This window comes from Glycine max, chromosome 10, assembly GCF_000004515.6.
Source record: "Glycine max cultivar Williams 82 chromosome 10, Glycine_max_v4.0, whole genome shotgun sequence".
Classification (NCBI taxonomy): domain Eukaryota; kingdom Viridiplantae; phylum Streptophyta; class Magnoliopsida; order Fabales; family Fabaceae; genus Glycine; species Glycine max.
In genome coordinates this window covers 47260579-47280656 of record NC_038246.2, presented here as the reverse complement: position 1 = coordinate 47280656, position 20078 = coordinate 47260579, and the positions used below count along the sequence as shown (strand labels likewise).

General features: G+C 32.2%; 2 protein-coding genes across 2 annotated transcripts; both read left to right on the top strand.

Annotated features, from left to right (window-relative positions):
- The first annotated feature begins 1481 nt into the window (after positions 1 to 1481).
- Positions 1482 to 11414, top strand: LOC100809116 (protein GFS12). The gene is made up of 16 exons (XM_003536455.5): positions 1482 to 1828; positions 1917 to 2008; positions 2212 to 4323; positions 4439 to 4766; positions 4891 to 5106; positions 5219 to 5291; positions 5382 to 5587; positions 5683 to 5745; positions 6216 to 6424; positions 7687 to 7798; positions 7932 to 8450; positions 9072 to 9382; positions 9479 to 9722; positions 9803 to 9876; positions 10492 to 10630; positions 11088 to 11414. Exons 1-16 carry the CDS (start codon positions 1694 to 1696, stop codon positions 11235 to 11237), a joined length of 4983 nt encoding a protein of 1660 aa, XP_003536503.1. The 5' UTR covers positions 1482 to 1693; the 3' UTR covers positions 11238 to 11414.
- A 6737-nt stretch (positions 11415 to 18151) lies between these two features.
- On the top strand, positions 18152 to 19085 carry LOC106794866 (uncharacterized). Its single transcript, XM_014762774.3, has 2 exons — positions 18152 to 18211; positions 18602 to 19085. Exons 1-2 carry the CDS (start codon positions 18152 to 18154, stop codon positions 18920 to 18922), a joined length of 381 nt encoding a protein of 126 aa, XP_014618260.1. The 3' UTR covers positions 18923 to 19085.
- Positions 19086 to 20078: the final 993 nt, after the last annotated feature.

Below are 20078 nucleotides of genomic sequence, written 5' to 3'. Positions count from 1 at the left end.
ATGGTTGAAAACCTGAAAGTAAAATAAGACGTTTTTTGTAATTCTAAGCCCATACTGCTTATTTTTAACCTGTTCTTTTATGATTTTGCTCTCTCTCTCTCTCTCTCTCTCTCTCTCTCTCTCTCTCTCTCTCTCTCTCTCTCTCTCTCTCTATATATATATATATATATATATATATATATATTGTTCGCTTCTACTGACAAGAGGTGAAACATCTCCACAAATTAATAATTTGATGTTATATATTGTAATTTGTAATATGCTTTTAGTCCTTCTATTACAACGAATGTGTAATCTTGGTTTTTTAGTATTTTTTGAAAGCAAATTCAATCTTTCAATTTTTATAATTCAGTTCTTCCATCTGTTTTTTTTTTTAAATATAAACTTTTAATTTTTTCTTTAAAAATTTATAAATAAAGTGATTAAATTATTTTAAACACTTTTTGTTAACATTTTATCAACTACAATATTAAATTTCAATTAATTTTCCACCAACTTTATAAGAAATGTTTTATGTTTTTGATTTCATTGGGATTTCAAATAGAAAACAGCTTTGTAAGGTTTTAAGAAAAAAAATGAAGAGGTTAAATTTGTTTAATTTTCAAAATATAGGTTTTGATTTGATGACCACGATATACAGTGGGTTTGGAAATTCACTATAAATATGAAAAATTATGTTCACTTGAAACAACTTGAATAATTTCCACTTTCTATGTTTTTTTTGTCTTTGCATGTAGAGAGAATGTTGATCTGTGTTTCAAACTAATTTCAAACATGCCCATATTTCTGTTGAGGGTCAATGCACAGAAAGTGTCTTTTATTTTAAATATAAAATTATTTTATCCTATCCATCACAAACTAACAATATTTATAATAATTAATTTTTTATATATAATGTATAATGAATACTTTAAAAAATATTTAATTAATGATTTTATAATTGATTTACAATATAAAACGATTTTATAATATATAATCATTAAACTCATTTCATAAAACGTGCATGGTATATATCTTAAAAATAAGATATAATTTAGTTTTATCAAAGAATCTTTTTTTAGAAAACTTTCTATTATAATTTTTTAAATTTCATTCTATTTAATCTGAATGCTATTTTATCATTGATTTAATTTCCTATGGCCGTGAAATTCAAAGAAATAAAAAGTGTGGAATCCTCATTGATAAAAACCAGCGATGGTTTGATTGGTTGATTCATCTTAATCCAGCCATCAGCTCTCGGCAGAATGGTAGGTGTTAACTTTTTGGTTTTTGGTTAGTTTTAATAAAAGAAAGAATGTAGAGGCAGCACATATTCAAAATTATAAATTCATCTTCTCAATCAACGAATGCAACATTGCTAGACAGATTTTTCCCCTTCCTTTTTTTTAATCCACCATATATATACTGTAAGCCTATAAGGGCATACGTTAATCGCATTAGTCTTTCTCGAGAACTTTTTTTTTTAACATTTCTCAAAAACTAATATTTACTGTTAAGATTTTTTAAGGACAAATTTGGAGTTTATTTGCTAAATTAAAAAGGCTGCGGTGCGTTAAACTTACTGTTGTGGCATGAAATGACAGAATTAGCCTTTATATTTAACGCTGGAGAAGAGTGTTGCTGGTCGGAGAAGAATCAGAGAGAGATAGAGAGAGCATGAGAAATCGGTGAGTTGACTCAGTAGAGCGAATCGATGGAGGAGGAAGAAGAGATTGAGTGCTTCGAGTGCCTCCAACTTCGAATAAAGTCCGATTTCTCGGAGCAAGTGTTCTTCAATTATGCCATCTCCACTTCTGCTTTTCCTTTCGGATCCTCGGCTATCGTTAATGTCTCTCTCTCTTTGAATTTTCGGATCAAATTCTTTATTTTTACTTAATCTATTTATTTTAATTTTTTTTTTGTTTTTTGAAAATTAGATTTCTGGTACAGCTGATGGCGAAGCTTCGGGCGCTCAATTTATATTGCAGTACATGCCGAGTCGTGATAAGAATTGTTTCATCAATTATGTGTAAGATTCATGTTCTGCATTTTTATTTTTATTTTCATTTTTTGCAAATTACTCTTTTCTTCAATTTTTTATGTGGTCTGTTTGTGCATTCTTTTAATTAAAAATAGAAGGGGGGAAAAAAGTATTGATGTTTTAGTTATTGGTTGGGTTTGTTGTTGGCTGATTTGGAAATTGGAAGTAATAAACTCTTGTTTTGTTTGCAGAAATGAATATATTTTGGATAGTGGTGAAATCACTACTAGGAGTAGTGATCCTGGTATTGGAAGCAGTGAAGATAATAATGCTGTTAATGTTAGAATTACATCATCAGATGATTCTGACAGTGGCAAAGCTTTTTCTGGAAGCACGAGTTGTAGTCATTCTGAAAGGTTTTCTTGCTTGAGGACAATCACTTCACTCGCGCCTGTTGCTCGTGTGGGAATATCTTCCTATTCCACATTTCAAGAGGTCTCTACTGATTTCTTGTCTGGGTTAATCGAGGATCACGTCTTAGAGTCGCTTGATCTCTTCATTGAAGGGAAAGCGTCTGGACGGGACAGTGTAAATTTCCTTAGTTTAATTGGGTTGCCATCATTTGAAGAGGATCCTTTTCCAGGCTCTTTGAGGCATCCCAACATAGCTCCTGTCCTTGCAATTTTTAAAACATCTGATCACGTTAATGTAGTGCTTCCAAAGAATCCATACAACTTGGAAAGTATTCTTCATTTTAACCCCGATGCATTAAAGTCTAATTGGAATAGAATATTTCTTATGTATCAGCTACTCTCAGCCTTATCGTACATACATGGTTTAGGGGTTTCTCATGGTAATATATGCCCATCCAATATCATGTTGACTGACTCATTATGGTCTTGGCTGAGATTATGGAATGAACCCGTATTGGAATCTAATTTAACTTTGCAAGAGAGTGAAAGAGTTAATTCCGAACCTGCAAGAATTGGTTGTTGTAATGTTGGTTGTCGTTCTTATGGCCTTTATGCTGATCTAAGGCTTTCTCCAACAATAGATTGGCAATCTTGCTTTCATAAATGGTGGAGAGGAGAATTAAGTAATTTTGAATATTTACTCATCTTAAACAGATTAGCAGGAAGAAGGTGGGGGGACCATACATTTCATCCAGTAATGCCTTGGGTAATTGATTTTAGCTCAAAACCTGATGATAATTGTGACACAGGGTGGCGAGACTTGAGCAAGAGCAAATGGCGCTTAGCAAAAGGTGATGAACAATTGGATTTCACCTATTCAACATCTGAAATCCCTCATCATGTTTCAGATGAATGTCTGTCTGAATTGGCTGTCTGTAGTTATAAAGCAAGAAGACTCCCTTTGAGTGTTCTCCGAGTGGCTGTTCGTTCAGTGTATGAACCTAATGAATATCCTTCCACAATGCAGAGGCTCTATCAATGGACCCCTGATGAATGCATTCCAGAGTTTTACTGTGATGCCCAAATTTTTAAGTCAATACATGATGGAATGGCTGATTTGGCTGTACCCTCTTGGGCGGAGAGTCATGAGGATTTCATTAAATTGCATCGTGATGCATTAGAAAGTAATAGGGTGTCATTTCAACTCCATCATTGGATAGATATAACCTTTGGTTACAAAATATCTGGCCAGGCTGCTATTGCTGCTAAGAATGTTATGCTTCCTATATCAGAACCCATGATGCCAAGATCAACAGGACGTCGTCAGCTCTTTACACAACCACATCCTATCCGTCATGCCACTACCAGTACAAAACGTCATGGTTCCAATAAATATGCCAAAGTTTGGAGTCAAGCAAATGCAACGCACCGAGAGACATCTCTTCTATCTGAAACTGCTTATCTACAAGAACTAGAGCAAGCATCTACATTTTCTGAACATGCTAGGCATTTGAATGCCTTTTACCACTATCCCTTGAATCAAACGAGAGGGAAGAATATCTCATCTTCGGGAGATCCAACAACTGAGACATTTAGTGAAAGTATAAGCAAACTATCTTTGATTGACAGAAATTACCAGGTGCCATATAAAATGAATCTAATATCTTTTCTTCAACATATGAAAGAGGAAGATAAAGGCTCCTCAGGATATCCAGACTTGCTACTCTGGAAGCAGAAATTATCTTCTTCAAGACTTTGCTCTGAAGATATTGCTAGGGACATATTTTCTGTTGGTTGTCTCTTGGCTGAACTTCATCTTTGCAGGCCGCTCTTTGATCCAATCTCATTGGCAATATACTTGGAAGATGGAACTCTACCAGGGTATCTGCAGGATCTACCTCCTGATATTAGATTACTTGTTGAAGCATGCATCCAAAAGGATTGGATGAGGTATCAGTGTGTTTGCACACACATACAATTAAATGCATGTGTTTGGCCTAATTATGTACGATTTTGGTGGTTGTTTATCTATCATGTTATTTAAGTATTGATTTTTGCTATGTAGGAGGCCATCTGCCAAAATTCTTCTGGAATCTCCTTATTTTCCAAATACTGTCAAATCCTCCTACTTGTTTCTTGCTCCACTTCAGCTTGTAGCTAAAGATGAAACTCGTCTTCGTTATGCTGCAAATCTTGCAAAGCACGGAGCTCTCAGGGAAATGGGTACCTTTGCAACTGAAATGTGCACTACCTATTGCTTACCGCTTATAGTGACTGCTGTGAGTGATACTGAAGCTGAATGGGCATATATGCTACTGAAGGAATTCATGAAATGCTTAACAGTGCAAGCAGTGAAAACATTAATCTTGCCAACCATACAGAAAATTTTACAGGCTAGTTGCAAAATTGATTTTGTGAATTTTGTTTAGTCTGTAGAATTTAGAAATATTTTCTTTTCTTTTCTTTCCTTTTTTCTTTAACTACAAATTGACTTCTTATTTAGACATCTTTTTTCAGACCACAAGTTATTTACGTTTAAAGGTTTCCCTTCTACAAGATTCATTTGTACGGGAAATATGGAATCGAGTTGGTAAACAAGCATACCTGGAAACTATTCATCCATTGGTCTTGTCAAACTTATACATTTCTCCAGATAAAAGTTCAGCTGCCTCTGCTTCAGTGCTTCTAATCAGTTCTAGTGAGGAACTAGGTGTACCTATTACCATCCATCAGGTTTTTTGGTTTTGCAGCAACCTTCCTTACTATGTTTTCCTTTATCCACATGCCCCCATTCCTACTTATGTGTAATAATTATTGTTTTACTTATCTTCTGTTCGTGAATCAGACTATCTTGCCTCTTGTTCACTGCTTTGGGAAAGGACTATGTTCGGATGGCATTGATGTGCTGGTCAGAATTGGTATTCTTAGTTTATTGACTTTCATATTTTTTCATCTTTCCATCACTGAGACCTGTAATTTTTAATGACCTTCCGTTTTTTACTTTTCAGGTGGCATTTTTGGGGAATTGTTTATCGTCAAACAGATGGTACCTTTACTGAAAAATGTTGTCCGTTCCTTCATTGATGTGTCATGCATGAATAAGCCTGATCCTGTCCAGAGTTGGAGTGCTTTAGCACTTATTGATTGCATGTTGACTTTAGATGGCCTTGTAGCTTTCTTGACAGAAGAGGTCATTGTAAAAGAGCTTCTTGAAGTATGGTTCTTATTGTTGTTTGGCTTCAAAATGCTTTAATTGCCAATAAATATTGTGTAACAGTTAATTGTTGAATTTGTTGGAAAAATACACAGGACCTAAGTTGCATACACATTGGGGTTCTTATGCAGAAACATATGGAAATTGCAGTGCTTCAGGTTCTTCAAATTATCCATTGGTTTGTTTTGGATCCATCACTCATTCCTTGGTTCTGTTGGCTCTAATTGGCATCTTAGCTTTAACCCTTACCAGGGACTTCTAACTTTTCAGTCATAAGTCACCAAGTAATTATAACGTATTATGTGAAAACATCAGGATTTTTTTATGACTTGTTTTTATTGGAATGGCAAAAATGAACAGTTACAATGCCAATGATTTTGTGCCTTGGCTCATTGCCATTAAACTGAGCATTGCACATAAAACAAAATTTGGCACTCCTTCCAAACTGTTTTTGTGCAATTCCCCAAAGTTATATTTGAAACACTTTAGATTGATTTCTCTTGCCGTTTATTTGGCTTCCATCCTGATAGTGTGGTGATGTCTGCTCCTTTTCATTGCCATAATGCATCTCATTCTTTAGCTAATCACTTAAATTGTTAAATAATCCGAGTTGCCTTCTCTTTGTCAGGTGGCTGCTTCTACTCTTTTTGGAATTTGTCAGCGGATTGGAGCAGATTTGACAGCATTGCATATTCTTCCAAAACTTAAAGAACTATTTGATGAGCTTGCTTTCTCCCAGGAAATTTCTAAAGGTTCAACTACTGTTGGCAGAAACTTGAAGGTTGGCAAAATAAAAATTGGAGGGGACTTGCATATTGAAAGTCGTATGGATCTAGTGTGAGTATCAATTCTGCTTTCTAAAGTAGGTTTAATGCTGGGACAAATTGCTCTCCTGCTATTTAGTGGAAAACTAGAAGAACTTTAGTTAGAGGAGAAGAGGGAATGCTAAATAAGGAAAGTGATGGAGAAGGAATCATGCAAGACTTAACAGAATGAATGTTTTTGAGTCATATTTGTGGTTTATGTCAAATTTAAAAATACACTGTACTAAATCTCTTTATAATGTTAGGCAATATAATCCCATATGTTGGAAAGCCACCTTAATTGTGGTCACCCCTAGCCCGCCTTAATGCTGGATCACATAAACAGAGACTGTCTTTGGTTAGGCAATCCTAACAGTTAGCACATATAGGGATGTTTTTGTTACTATTATTGTTTTATTAGACTTTTAGTTCAAAATCTTCAGCTTCACTTGTTATTAATTTATATTATTTTGTACAGCTGTAAAAGCTTGTAAAATAAGCTCTATTGCTTTGATAAAATTCAGAGCATAGTGTCTAAAGACACAAACTCCATTCTTCACCTTTGGCTTCATATCTTTCTTCCTATTCTAATGATAAGACAAATCCATATTTCTAACACCAAATAAAAATAAAATGCATCATTGAATAAGCTTAACTAAACCAAACATATAATAGCAAATTCCTTGAGTGTATTCCTAAATATCCTTGTGTGTACATACACACCCACTATGTGTTTCAATTTACTTTGCTAACCAGGTTTTTCAACCTGATTGCAGTGTCCTTCTTGATTTGCAAAGGTTATGCACATTTCTACCCTGTATAATATTGCATTTTGTAGTGTCCCACCTATCTTCAGAATACAGGGTTAATTATCATAATATGAGGCACAGGTGCGAAGCATTTCACTTACTGATGGGAAAATGACTTGAAAGATCAATTAATTCCCTTAAACCATCATTTCTAGGATAAATAAGCTTATTGTCAAATCTTCTTTCAATCCAACAAGTCACATACTCTGCACATTCTACTGAAACCATGAGAGTTAATTTGGACATGAGGTCGGGCATTGCAAACTGTCACTGAATCAGGTTTAAATGTTAAGTTTTATAGTCATGGGAAAGTGCAATTGGATCAATAAATCAAGTTGTCATCAAAGTGCATTGATTCCCTACTGTAAATAGGTTGTGTCCTGTCCTCCTATACTCACTTTCAAGTTTGTTTTATTTAATAATATATCTGTTCTATTGGCCTTATTTATTTGTTTAGTATATATAAAATCTTCTGGGGCATATGTAGGTTGGTTCTCTATCCTTCCTTTGCATCTCTTCTTGGGATAGAGAAACTTCGTCAGTGTTGTGCTACATGGTTGATTCTTGAACAATATCTTCTACGCCATCATAATTGGAAGGTATGCTATATTTTCTTTACTTCTTTTCCCCCATATGAATGGAAAAGTTACATGGTTTTGTTGGTGTGATAATGTCTGTCCCTTAGCCTCATGTAATCTTTCTTTGCTTATTTCTAAACATGTTGTGGTTCAGTGGGAATATGCTGGAGAATCATCAAAAAACGGCTCAGAAATTGTTCTTGCTAGAAGACCTGTAATAGCCCATGGATTTACATCTGAATACAATCCTGCAAAGCTGTTGCTTAATGGGGTTGGATGGTCAATTCCACAATCCCAAGGAAGAAGTGCCAAAAATTTGATCCCTCAGAGACAACCATTTAAAGTTCATCAAAGTCCAGTAGCAGTGCATGAAGAAATGTCATACCAAATGAACCATGAACCCTGGTTTTGGTTCCCTAGTCCAGCCACCATCTGGGATGGGCCTGAATTTCTTGGGAGGGTGGGGGTTCAGAAAGATGATCTTCCATGGAAGATCAGAGCAACTGTTATATACTCTATACGTGCACATCATGGAGCAGTGAGGTCTCTGGCTGTTAACCAAGACGAATGTACTGTTTTTACTGCAGGAATTGGCCAAGGATATAAAGGAACTGTTCAGAAATGGGAATTGAGCCGAACTAACTGTTTGTCCGGCTATCATGGCCATGAGGAGGTTTGTTTCTTCATTCTTTGCTGAAACTACTGCTTGATATAGATCCCTACAGTATTTATATATTTCCATAGCAGAAAACTATTCAGTACTATCATGTATAAACTATGGTATCAATAAGCAAATTGCAAAGTACAAAGTGAAGCATGATTGTTGACGATTTAAAACAAAATGGGCTATGATGTGATTGAATGTATTAGTAACTAGTGTGATAGAACCAACTGGTAAAAGAGAGAGAGAAAAGTAAAGAATGCCCAAGAAACTGAAGAACTTCTATTGTCCCTGCCCAGTTACTGTTTCTAAACAATTGATACGCTTATTGTGGTTAATTCTAGAGTACCTCAGTACCTCTCCACACTTCCCATTAGTTTCCCACAGAATATATCCCCTCACAAACCCCTCTTCCTACTTATATACATTATCAGCCACTTGACTCGTTTACTGAGTAACCCACTAACTGACCCTAACCTAACAGACCTATCATAGTGCAACAAAATACAGTTAATTAGTTTAGCACTTTAGCCAATCATAACAACTACTTGTGAATGGCATATAGATATGTATTTCTCTATGGTAACAACTTCTGCTGTGAAAACACCAATCATTACTTATCTCCAATTTCAGGTTGTGAATGATATTTGCATCTTATCATCTAGTGGAAGAGTGGCTTCTTGTGATGGAACAATTCACATTTGGAATAGTCAAACAGGGAAACAAATATTAGTATTTGCTGAGTCCCAGACAGAATCTGGCCATCCTACAAGCCATCCATCCTCTTCATCAAAAATTAACAGTGACCAGGCAAATGTGCTTAATTTGAATACACTATCCAGTGGAATATTGTCTAGTGCTTTTGACTCAAGCCTTTATACTTGTATGCATCTATTAAACTCCGCTGAAACTCTTGTAGTTGGAACTGGAAATGGTTCTCTGAGGTGAAATTAATTCTCTGTTTTGAATGCCATTTCAATCAGATATATAAAAAATATCTCGATGCCTGCCAACATTTGAATCTTTGTTGTACTGTACAGGTTCTTTGATGTTGCTCGAGGTCAAAAGCTTCATATCTGGAGAGGCGAATCTACTGAATCTAGTTTTCCTTCACTTATTTCTGCTATTTGTTCCACTGGCTCTGACAAGATGCAAGCAGGTGGAATTTCCACTTTTCCATCTTTTATTGCAGCTGGACTAAGTTCTGGGCACTGTAAATTATTTGATGCAAAGAGTGGAAATGTCATTTCCTCTTGGCGAGCTCATGATGGATATGTGACAAAGGTATGTGGGTTATGTTCAAAATATTAGAGGGCTACCCAATCTGATTTTACACACAGCTTCATCAATGTCTTTGTTTACAGTTGGCAGCACCTGAGGAACATCTGCTTGTTTCCAGCTCTTTGGACAGAACTTTACGAGTCTGGGACTTAAGAATGTAAGAGCTATCACCTTCATGAACTTCAATTCATTAGAGTTTTGGACCATTTAGAACTGTCTCTCTTAAGCTTTCTTTTATTAAGAGATCAAAGGCTTGTGCCTTTTGACACTTGAAAGTTGTTAGAAGGTAAAGCAAATGGCTGATTGAGGTTTGAAGAATGATCAACCTTATTGCATATAAATCTGCTGGTAGTTTACAAACTACTTGATGAGATGTTTTTATAAGATGTAGGTGACTAGGTGCATATAATTTAACTTGGGAAATTAAAGAATTTATCAATGATCAAGACGAGCGAAAAAACCTATTTGACCTCCACTCTTTTTCTGTTTCTCTCTTCATTGTATGTCTGTATTGGACTTTCCTTGCTCTCCATGTTTCTGTTGTTTTGCGTTTCATACATTTGAGTCTGGTTGATATATTGCATGTATTTAATTGGAAGATATTTTCCTAAAAGAACCTAAATGAAAGTGATGATCTTTTTTAGTTTGGTTGATATATTGCATGTGTTTAATTGAAGATATTTTTCTAAAAGAACCTAAAAGAAAGTGATGAGCTTTCTTTCTCATATCCGGAAGGATTATATCCTGAAGCTCATCTCTATTACCCTTGCAGGAATTTATCATCGCAGCCCATTATTTTCAGAGGTCATTCAGATGGCATATCCAGTTTCTCCATTTGGGGCCAAGATGTTATTTCAATTTCCCGGAATAGAATTGGGCTTCTCTCCTTGTCTAAATCTCCCAATGAAACAGTAAGATTCTCTTTTGGGGGGCTCACAACTTGCATGACGAGGATAGGAATTAGAAAAGATCAGTTACTTTTGCTTGTCCAGCACCCAATTTAGATGTCAAGATAATGGTTCATTCTTGCTTTAGTTATATCTTGTTGCTTGATGTGACCCCCTTCTTGTTCATAGATTCTGCTCCTCTATAGTATATGAATGTGCTAAAAATATTTATTTAAAACCCAGAGCCTTCCTGACTGCCCATAATCTCTTCTTCACAGATTTAAGAGAATACAATGCATATGCTTGATATTTGTGCCCTTAAGCCCTTTAGTTTCCATATTGAATTGCTTAAGTTGTTCAGCTTGATGTTTACTTTTTGGGGGGAGCTCATCAGTAAAGGAAAGCCTGATAATGATATAGATGTTGATTTGTTCTCAATTTTTTAAAATTTTAATCCTGATTATGTGACTCAATGGCACAGGATGGGCAGCATCACATTAGCCCTCAGAAACTATATGTTTCTGATAATGGTCAGAGAAGCTTGTCAGCGTTATCAAGTATTAGTATACTTCCATTCTCTCGATTGTTTCTCATTGGAACCGAAGATGGTTATCTGAGAATCTGTTGTTAAATATGCTTCATTGTTTTCCAGATTTTTTATTTTTGTGAATGGCTGTGAGGAATTTATGTGTACATTATTATAAATTATATGAATCATCCATGGCGCCCGGGTCCCATGTTATAGGGACCAACGACATAGTAGATAATTTAATGCATCATTAGTTACATAATTATTTGTTTAAGCAAATATGGCCTCGTAAATGGATCAACTATTCAATCTTCTTTTGCCAAGTATACCCCCTAATTTTCCTTTTTTTTAGCATTTTCTGGAAACAGTCAAATAGTTAGAATTAAAGAAAATAACATTGTTAAAGTATCTAAAAATTTGGAAGTGATTCATTTCCGAGAATGCTTGTTCCAGTTTTTTTTAAAGAAAAATTACTTTTATTTAAAAAAAACACTTCAATTTTTTTAGTCTGTTTATTTAAGCTTTTGAAAACAAAATGAGAATATTGAAAATTCAAAAAAAAAATATTTTGATCGTGATCACTTTGTTTTAAAAGCTTATAAAATTACGGGACTTAAGTCACGTAGTACTAATTGAAACTGAGTAGTATTCCAAATTTTCATGATAATTGAAAAATATATGATGTCGGCAAATAGAGTCATTTGGAACTAATGCAGTTTACTTATATACGGTTCTAGAGGATAGATAACTTCATTTACGAGTCCTTTTTATTTTGGAAAAACATTACTCCTTTGTATTTCGAGTATTTCTATTATTTATTAGGATAAATCATAAACCAAACGTTATTTCTTTATAATTTCACATTTTAACTTACCTTCAATATTTTTTAAAATTAATAAACCCTTCTTTGTCTCTTATTTTTGTTTGATAATTACAATTCTAGTTGTATCAATCATAATTTTAATTGCAACTAAGATTTTTTCTACTTTAATATAAATTTTAGGAAAAGATTAATAATAACAAAATTACTAATAAAAAGTTATAGAAAGGAAACTACAGCTAAATAAAGTTAAAAAAATATACAAAGACTCGTGTTATGTTACAGCATGATAGAGAAAGAGAAAAAAATATAGAAATAATGATATGATTTGATAGGGAAAAAAATAAAAAGAAAATAAATATATTAATTAGGTATTTAAAATTTATGAGTTATATAACTATTCTAATGATATAAGAATTATTTTTTATTTTAAACAATTCACTGACATCTCTCGTTTTTTTATATATCTTTTAATCACATCATAAATTTTATTATTCTTTTTTTTTTCTCTCTAAATATAAAATAACATATGGGATGTGTATCAAACATTTTCTTTATTTGACAATTCAAACCTTATTTTGGGAGGTGACAACCGTCTCTTGCATAGAAATTACTTGACAAGTAATCCTTCGTGTGCAAATTATTTTTTTTTTAAATGTTAATCATATTTTAAAAAAATTAATTAAGAATAATAAATAAATTTTTTTACCAAATGAAAAGATATTATTAAAATAGGAGTACTATTTAATACTACATCTAACATAATATTTAATACTTGAATATACTTTTAACGTGATTTTGAATAAAAAACTATTATCATAATATTAATTCTTTAAGCAATGTTAGTAGATATTAGTAGAAATTAGTAATCAATAAATTTAGGCAAAGTCTCAAAGATGAGTTGCATTTGGACGATGACTTCGATTTCGATGCACTTGCAATTCAATTCAGTCAAGCGGAATCCCGTTCCCGTCTTAGGTCTGCGGAAATGTCGGTTTACAGTTTACCGTGTCTCTCTTCTGTAGTCCTCATCCATCTATTCGTAGAAGATTAACATATCAGTAAAGGATTATAACTTTAAGTGGCAACCAGAGCATGAGCTTCCATGTGATGTATGCCAATGATCGGTAAATTAAATCTCCCAGTAGAGCTTTCTGCACCCCCACTGCATTGAGCAAGACAAAGACGGAAGATATACATAATTAACACCAATAATTCCTCAAAAGGAAAAGAATGACAAGTAAATGAGGTCATGGATAATTATGACTGTAATATTTATTTTTTATTATTATTCTTGTAAATACAAAATATATTTATTCTTCTAAATATAACGATCAAAGATGTTCAGTGTTCTTGCTCAAACAATTTGTAAGTTTATTCTTAAAGTTTCTTGACTTCTATAAAAAATATTATCCTAAGAATGTGATGCTTTGAAAACATTACTTAAAGGAGAGAAATTGCCATCAACTACCAAATGCAATAATATTATATTTTTTCAATAATAAAAAGATTTTATTAATAATATAATTATTTGAGTTGAGCATTAAATTATACAAAAACGATCTCAGAAACATATTTATTCATTCATCCGCCTCGGTAGAGATGTTAAGTAGAGGTGTTTATGGTTAGGGGTCACTCGGGAATTCAAATTAATCAAATTCGATTCGAACAATATTGATTAAGTCATTTATGTGTTTGGTTTGATTTTTTATTGAGTCATTTATTTATGTGGGTCAAAATCAAACAAATCGATCAAAATCTTACAGGTTAGATCATAGGTTTAAATTTATAGATCAGGTCAAAATCAAACCGATCAAGATTTTTATAATTGTTTGATTTGATTTTAAATATTATTAATATTGGAACTCTAAGGAGTGAAAGTTTGAACTTATTAAAATATTACTTTTAAGTACATTGTCATTTGTTTTACCTTTTTTTCATATTTATGTTTATGATATTAATGATCATATCATAGGAAATAGTGTAATTCAAATTATTATAGTAAATCTCATTTTTATTATGGTAAGCATATGATAAAACCTTTCTGATATTAAATTGTGTGAAAAAATGTGTGTTACATAAACTAAATGTGCGTAATTGTTCTGTTCTAAAATCAAGAATTAATCTTTTTTTCATAGATCAAGAATCTTTGTAATTAAAACACATTGTTCAATTTCATGATTATATATTTTCTTTTAACAGAATTCCAAGATAAACTATTAATCACTCTTTCATTGAAACAAAATCACACATAAAAAACAAAAGAACAAAAGACTAACCTCCACAAAAACTTTATTTTCGTTGAATAATACATACCTGAATTTTGGCTTCCCACCATTCATCACTAGCAGCAATGGTTTTCTTCTCCCCATCCCAACCAAGACATGTGTCCTTCCTAATAAGCTTAGCCCATAATTGTGATTCCTTTTTCAAAGAATCTCACCTATTTCTAAATTGTTTATATTTATATCTCAAATTTGTTGCCTTATTGAACTTTTCTGTAGTATTTGCCCAACCAAGCTTAGTGAAGTGGTTGTGAGGTTTATTTTCAGCATTCACTTCTTCTATGCACACTTTCAACATAATCTCAGTATTTTTATCACAGCATTCTGCTTTCTTTCTTTTCACAGGAACTTGATTGAGAGACATTTCACAAGCTTAATGAAACAAACAAAAGCATAACTCTAATCCATAACAATTCAAAATTTAATGAGAAGAAAAATAAATTAATGAAGAATTGGTTAACATGTGATGCTAACAAAGGAAGAAGAGATGACGAAGGATGATCGGAATCACGAGAGAGAAATTTTGAGGAAGGCACAACACATTGTGAGGAACAAAAGAGATAAATTGTGAGGCTTTAGAAAATGAGGAGGGCATGCTTTGTCATTTTGAAATTTTTTTAGGACATAATTGTCCAAGCATTGTTTAGGGAACAGATTCTCGAAAAGAAAATTTCACAAGCTGGAAATCTGAGCTTCAAAAAAAGATTTGCTGAAAGCTTTTACTTTTATAAAAGCTAAAAAAATTTAATAACCACACACTCTTAAAAAAATAAAAAAGATCTTTTTCTAGTAGATAAGATGGTAAAAGATCTTTTGGGTTGCATCCAAATGGACCCGTATACCCTTTGTATATGTGAATTCCTCTACGTAGGTAAAAACTTGTTGTCTGCACATACAACTACACATTTGATCATATTTTTATGACCTTAGTAACAAACTACCTTGTATAGTGAATGTCTAATAGTTATCATAGTAATAAATCTGGATAGAGTAAATGGTAGATCATAAAGTTGTATAGTTTAGCTCTAGGGATTCATTTCTTAGTTTGTTTAGACAACATATTGCTAATTTGTTGCATTCTCTCGATTTTCTCTCACAGTGATGACATTTACCATGAAAATGTTTTTATTTTTTTGTTGCTTGGTGTAAATAGTTTCTTCTAATTTTCTATCATTTTTCTTTACTTTTACTCAAATTTCCTGGTGGTTCTCTCTCTAACTATGGTATTCTCAACATAATTAATTATATGGTGGTATGAGAAAAGAAAGATCGAACTTATTGTCAACCCTCCTCTCTTACCCCATGCTTGTAAATGAACGCAGTCGCACCTAACCCCAGTTATCATTTGTTTAGTGCAAGAAAAATAGAGTGAAAAAGACAAAAAATAGAAAGATAAATACAATGTATCCAAACTATATTTTTTTATATTTAAATAAATCTATGCAATGAATGAGTTATAATATATCGTCTTTGTACTTCACTCCATCTTGTACTCCAGTCCATCTCTATATTAATAGTATTTCATTTTGCTTCTTACAAAAATCTATAATGTATCTTTAATTATATTCAATTGTTTTTTTACATTTAAGAAAATCTATCCATGACACTTAAAAAATAAATCTCGGAGATGATATCTTATATTTAATTTTTCCATTAGTCATTAATATGAATGATAATGAGTTAAATTCGATTTCCTTAAACTTTAAGTAAGATTTCAAGCTCAAATTTTATAAATAAAAAAATATGTTTGAAAAAATGATCCTGATGATTAAAATTTAATCATTAATAAAATTAATAAATATTTTACGCTAGTGTTCTGGTGGAAAAAAAAACTTTCCCGTTAAATTTACCTTGTATTGTATGATATATAGCCTAAGCACAATGGTTGTTGACCTGCTATAGGGGTGTTTATGTAAGATAAAGTTCACTTGAAATGTTCATGTACGTTGCTGCTAGAATAGGGACAGACAAAAAAAGTGAATTGAATTGTGTGAGAATTAAGCAGAACTAAAAAAATAATTTGTTTGAAGCAAACTGAATTGAAAAAAAATTATACAAGTTCGAATCAAATTGCTCTATGAATCGAACTAAACTATTTTTTTAACTGAATTGTATTCTAAAAAATTAGTTTTTCAGTCTCAAATCAACATTTTTCTTACTTAGTTTTAGATTAAATTGTGCGTCTGTGCTTGAAAGTTCATTACACTATTTACACTTGTAATTTGTTACTATTTAACTTCAAATATCGTTGGTGTAGTCAATCTAATAGTAAAGGATTAAATCCAATCTATAATTTTCAATTGTCTTGATTTTCTTATGGAATGAAAAACAGAGGGTTGCACAATAAAGAGATATTAAAGCTTACTCTTCATCTTCTTATGCAATATATGTTTGAGTGGTCTAAATGACTTTTTCCAATAGATAAAAAATCTATCTTTTAGGTTCGTATGTTCAATTAGCATGAGTACATGCGCCACCTCACAATGAATGTGAACTCAAACATACCTATAAACCAATAGTATTCTATTATTATAATCTCAAAAGTGGTTTTATTCGGATTTCAATCATGTGAACAATTAGATTTGCGGTCCACATTATGCACATTTGACGGCATAACAAATTATAGGCTTAACTAGCATTTTACTACCGGAAAAATATTTCATTTTGATTTTATTACTTAAATTATAATTTCCTTTTATTTTTTGTATTTTACATTTTTATGTTAGATATATTTTAGTATATATGATAAGTAAAATTTCGTTAAATGATGTCGTAACAAATTAATAAAGTATCATATCATCAATTGCATATCATTTAATAAGAATAAAGTATCACATCATTAATTATAAATCATTTATGAATCTTTCAATAAAAGTGAGTATTAAAATATAAAAAGTATGAGGTACTAAAATAGAAACAATATTAATTTAAGTAGTAAAATCAAGATGATGTATTTTATGACAATAAAAAATTATTTAAGTCAAAATTGTATGTTGAAACAAATTCTTTAGTTCAGTTATAGACCAATTTACTATTATATCCAACTCTTAACTATTATAAATCGTAAGTAGTACATATTTTAAAATTTATAACATGTATATTAAAGGAAGATTAATAGAGAGAGTAGCTGGTTTGAATAAGCGTACTTTAAAAAGGCCGTCATTACATTATTTACCTCAATATATCATTCTAATGAATGATAATTCGGACCAATGAATTTAATTTTTTTATAACTAAAATTATTTAATAATTTCCTAAATCATTACACCACTACAACTTTAAAAAAATAATAAAGGAAAACAATTAATGTGATCAGTAATACATTATTCACCAGAGAAATATATGAACATTATTTAATATTGAATGTAATATTTTTTAAAATTAAAATTGTTTTTATTTCAAACTTAGATGTGACAATCAAGTGTCTCTTACAATCTTGATAAAAAAAATATAATTCTTTTATGTCAGTTTTGGAACAACATGACGATGGAAATGTCACTTACAAGAATTCTCACTCTCAAATCAATTCAAGTTGGAACTTATAGGCATAGATAAGGAGTAGAGAAATAACATACCCTTTCTTTGCATGATCAAGTTTATACGGAAGCTCCTTTCTTGTTCCTCGATAAATATTTCCTTATGGGCCACAACTAATAGGCGCTACTAATTTTTTTTTTTTAAGTTGCATATTGAGAAGAATAAAACTAAGAAATCAAGTTGCCTACTATATATATATATATATATATATATTCCTAATTCTACCCCGTACGTCAAAGTGTATCCCTCACTACCTCTATTAATCACCCTCACACAATATCCAAAAAAACTCAGAAAGTGAAGATATATAACTGTGCACAGCTAGAAAGAAAGAAACAAAAAGAAAGAGATTCACTCACACACAGTCACACACCATGAAGTTCGTTTGGTGTCCAGAATCAGCATTGAAAGCCTACATCGACACTGTTAAATCAGTAAGAACCCTTTAATTCAAGAGAAGCATCAATCACATAATAATGTATAACTTTCTTTCTTTAGCTGCTTCATTTTCTTTTCTTGTTCTTTCCCTCTTGATTTACATATACGTAATTTGTTTGGCACAGTTACAACTTTGGTTGTATATGATGTATGTAAATTTGGTTATGCATGCAACAAAGTAATTGATAAATTATAAACTTAAAGATTCTGTAGTAATTAAACACATACCAAATGGATGGATATATCTTCCGGTTGAATTTCAATATGATGAATTGATATTCTTGTCCTTTGATTGTTGTTTTTGCAGTGTGAGAAATTAAAGGAATTGGGGGTACCAGAGTTGCTATCAGTCATGGCTGCAGGATGGAACACGAAATTCATAGTAGAATCATGGTCCTACGAGGGTAGATTTCGCTAGGGTTACGAGGATGGCCAAAGTGGGTCCAAAAGGAGCAGTTTTGCATGCAAGAATGCATCACATATATAGAAACTATTGTGGTGGGTTCAGATGGAGTGTGCTGCTACAAAGGGGTGTGCATGTGGTTAGGTCAGTGTTCCTTCGGGTTGGAAAGGGTTTGGATATGTACGTATTACATATATTGAAACACCACCTACACCAACAACAACTACTACTTAAATCAAAGGGTCCTCCTAGTCGTTGGATCAAGCTCATTGATCAACAATTAGGAGAAGAACACCATTTTTGAGTATGATCCATTTTGCTCATTTCAACATAAATTAATTATTTTGGCTGCTCAGATACATACTATCTTCTTGACCACAATATACATGATGTATAAACAGTTTTGCTCTTGTGTTCTAATGCATGTGTATCACCTCCTCCCCTATGTTTGTAGTTTTGTAGAAGCTTTAAGCCACTTTGTTGAACTAGTGTGTATCACCCCCTCCCCTATGTTTTGGTAGTTTGATATGCATTATAATCTGGCTATGGCTGCTTAATTGAAAAGGGTGTAAGGTCTACAGAATCAGAATTTTTTACCAAGTCTATGTATTTCATTATTCAACATCTAATGAACAAAAAATATAAGTATGAGTATATATGATATACGTGATAAGAGAGATTGGGAATAATAAGAAATGTCATTCATAGTGTTTAAAAATATAAGATATCTAAAAAACATTCCTCATAGTCAAAGGAAGTAAACATTTTTATAATTTGTAAAAAAACAAACTGATCAGTAATTATATCCTTATGTAAATTAAGATTGAAGAGAGTACGGATACGTATATCATTTCCTTAAAATGTTCAGATACACCTAAAATTTAAAAAATGAAAGAAAAAACATCACGACGTTATTAGCAAAAATTCCAACATCTAATACAAGAAATACATCTCTCCATTTTTTTTCCTCCATTTCATAAACTCTAAAAAAATTAAGATGATACCTACACTATAGAGAGCGACATTTGTTCTCTCAAAAAAAAAAAAAACAGAAAAAGAAAAGGAAATGGAGAGATCCATTTCCATACATCTAACTCATACTTTAATTTGAATTTCAGTATAAATACTGATCAATTGATATTTTATAGGAAAAAAATGTGAAAAAATTCCTTCTCTTTATAAATAATAGTAAATCTTGGTAAAATAAAAATCCAATTCCGGCTGAAGGACAAACCCATGAGCCCATGAGTATGATTGAATTCTTTAGATCTTCCCTTGATTCACTATTTAACTAAGTAAGGAAATTAGACTCAAATTCCAAACGGATGAAATTATCTAAAATACAAGAAAGAAAAGGTGAAATACACTATTTCAACCAAGTTAAGCTTATAGGAAACTACAAATAAATTTGAAAAGCAAAATTGCACATGTATTAAACTAAGCATAAGTGCAAAACCTAC

What these genes read in the sequence shown, in the direction of transcription:
- LOC106794866 (XM_014762774.3), top strand. Translation starts at nt 18,152, where the DNA reads ATGAAGTTCGTTTGGTGTCCAGAATCAGCATTGAAAGCCTACATCGAC. An exon ending in ACATCGACACTGTTAAATCA is followed by an intron (nt 18,212 to 18,601) that starts GTAAGAACCCTT and finishes AATTCATAGTAG; the next exon opens with AATCATGGTCCTACGAGGGT.
- LOC100809116 (XM_003536455.5), top strand. Translation starts at nt 1,694, where the DNA reads ATGGAGGAGGAAGAAGAGATTGAGTGCTTCGAGTGCCTCCAACTTCGA. An exon ending in GAAAGTCGTATGGATCTAGT is followed by an intron (nt 6,425 to 7,686) that starts GTGAGTATCAAT and finishes GGGCATATGTAG; the next exon opens with GTTGGTTCTCTATCCTTCCT. An exon ending in GCTATCATGGCCATGAGGAG is followed by an intron (nt 8,451 to 9,071) that starts GTTTGTTTCTTC and finishes CTCCAATTTCAG; the next exon opens with GTTGTGAATGATATTTGCAT.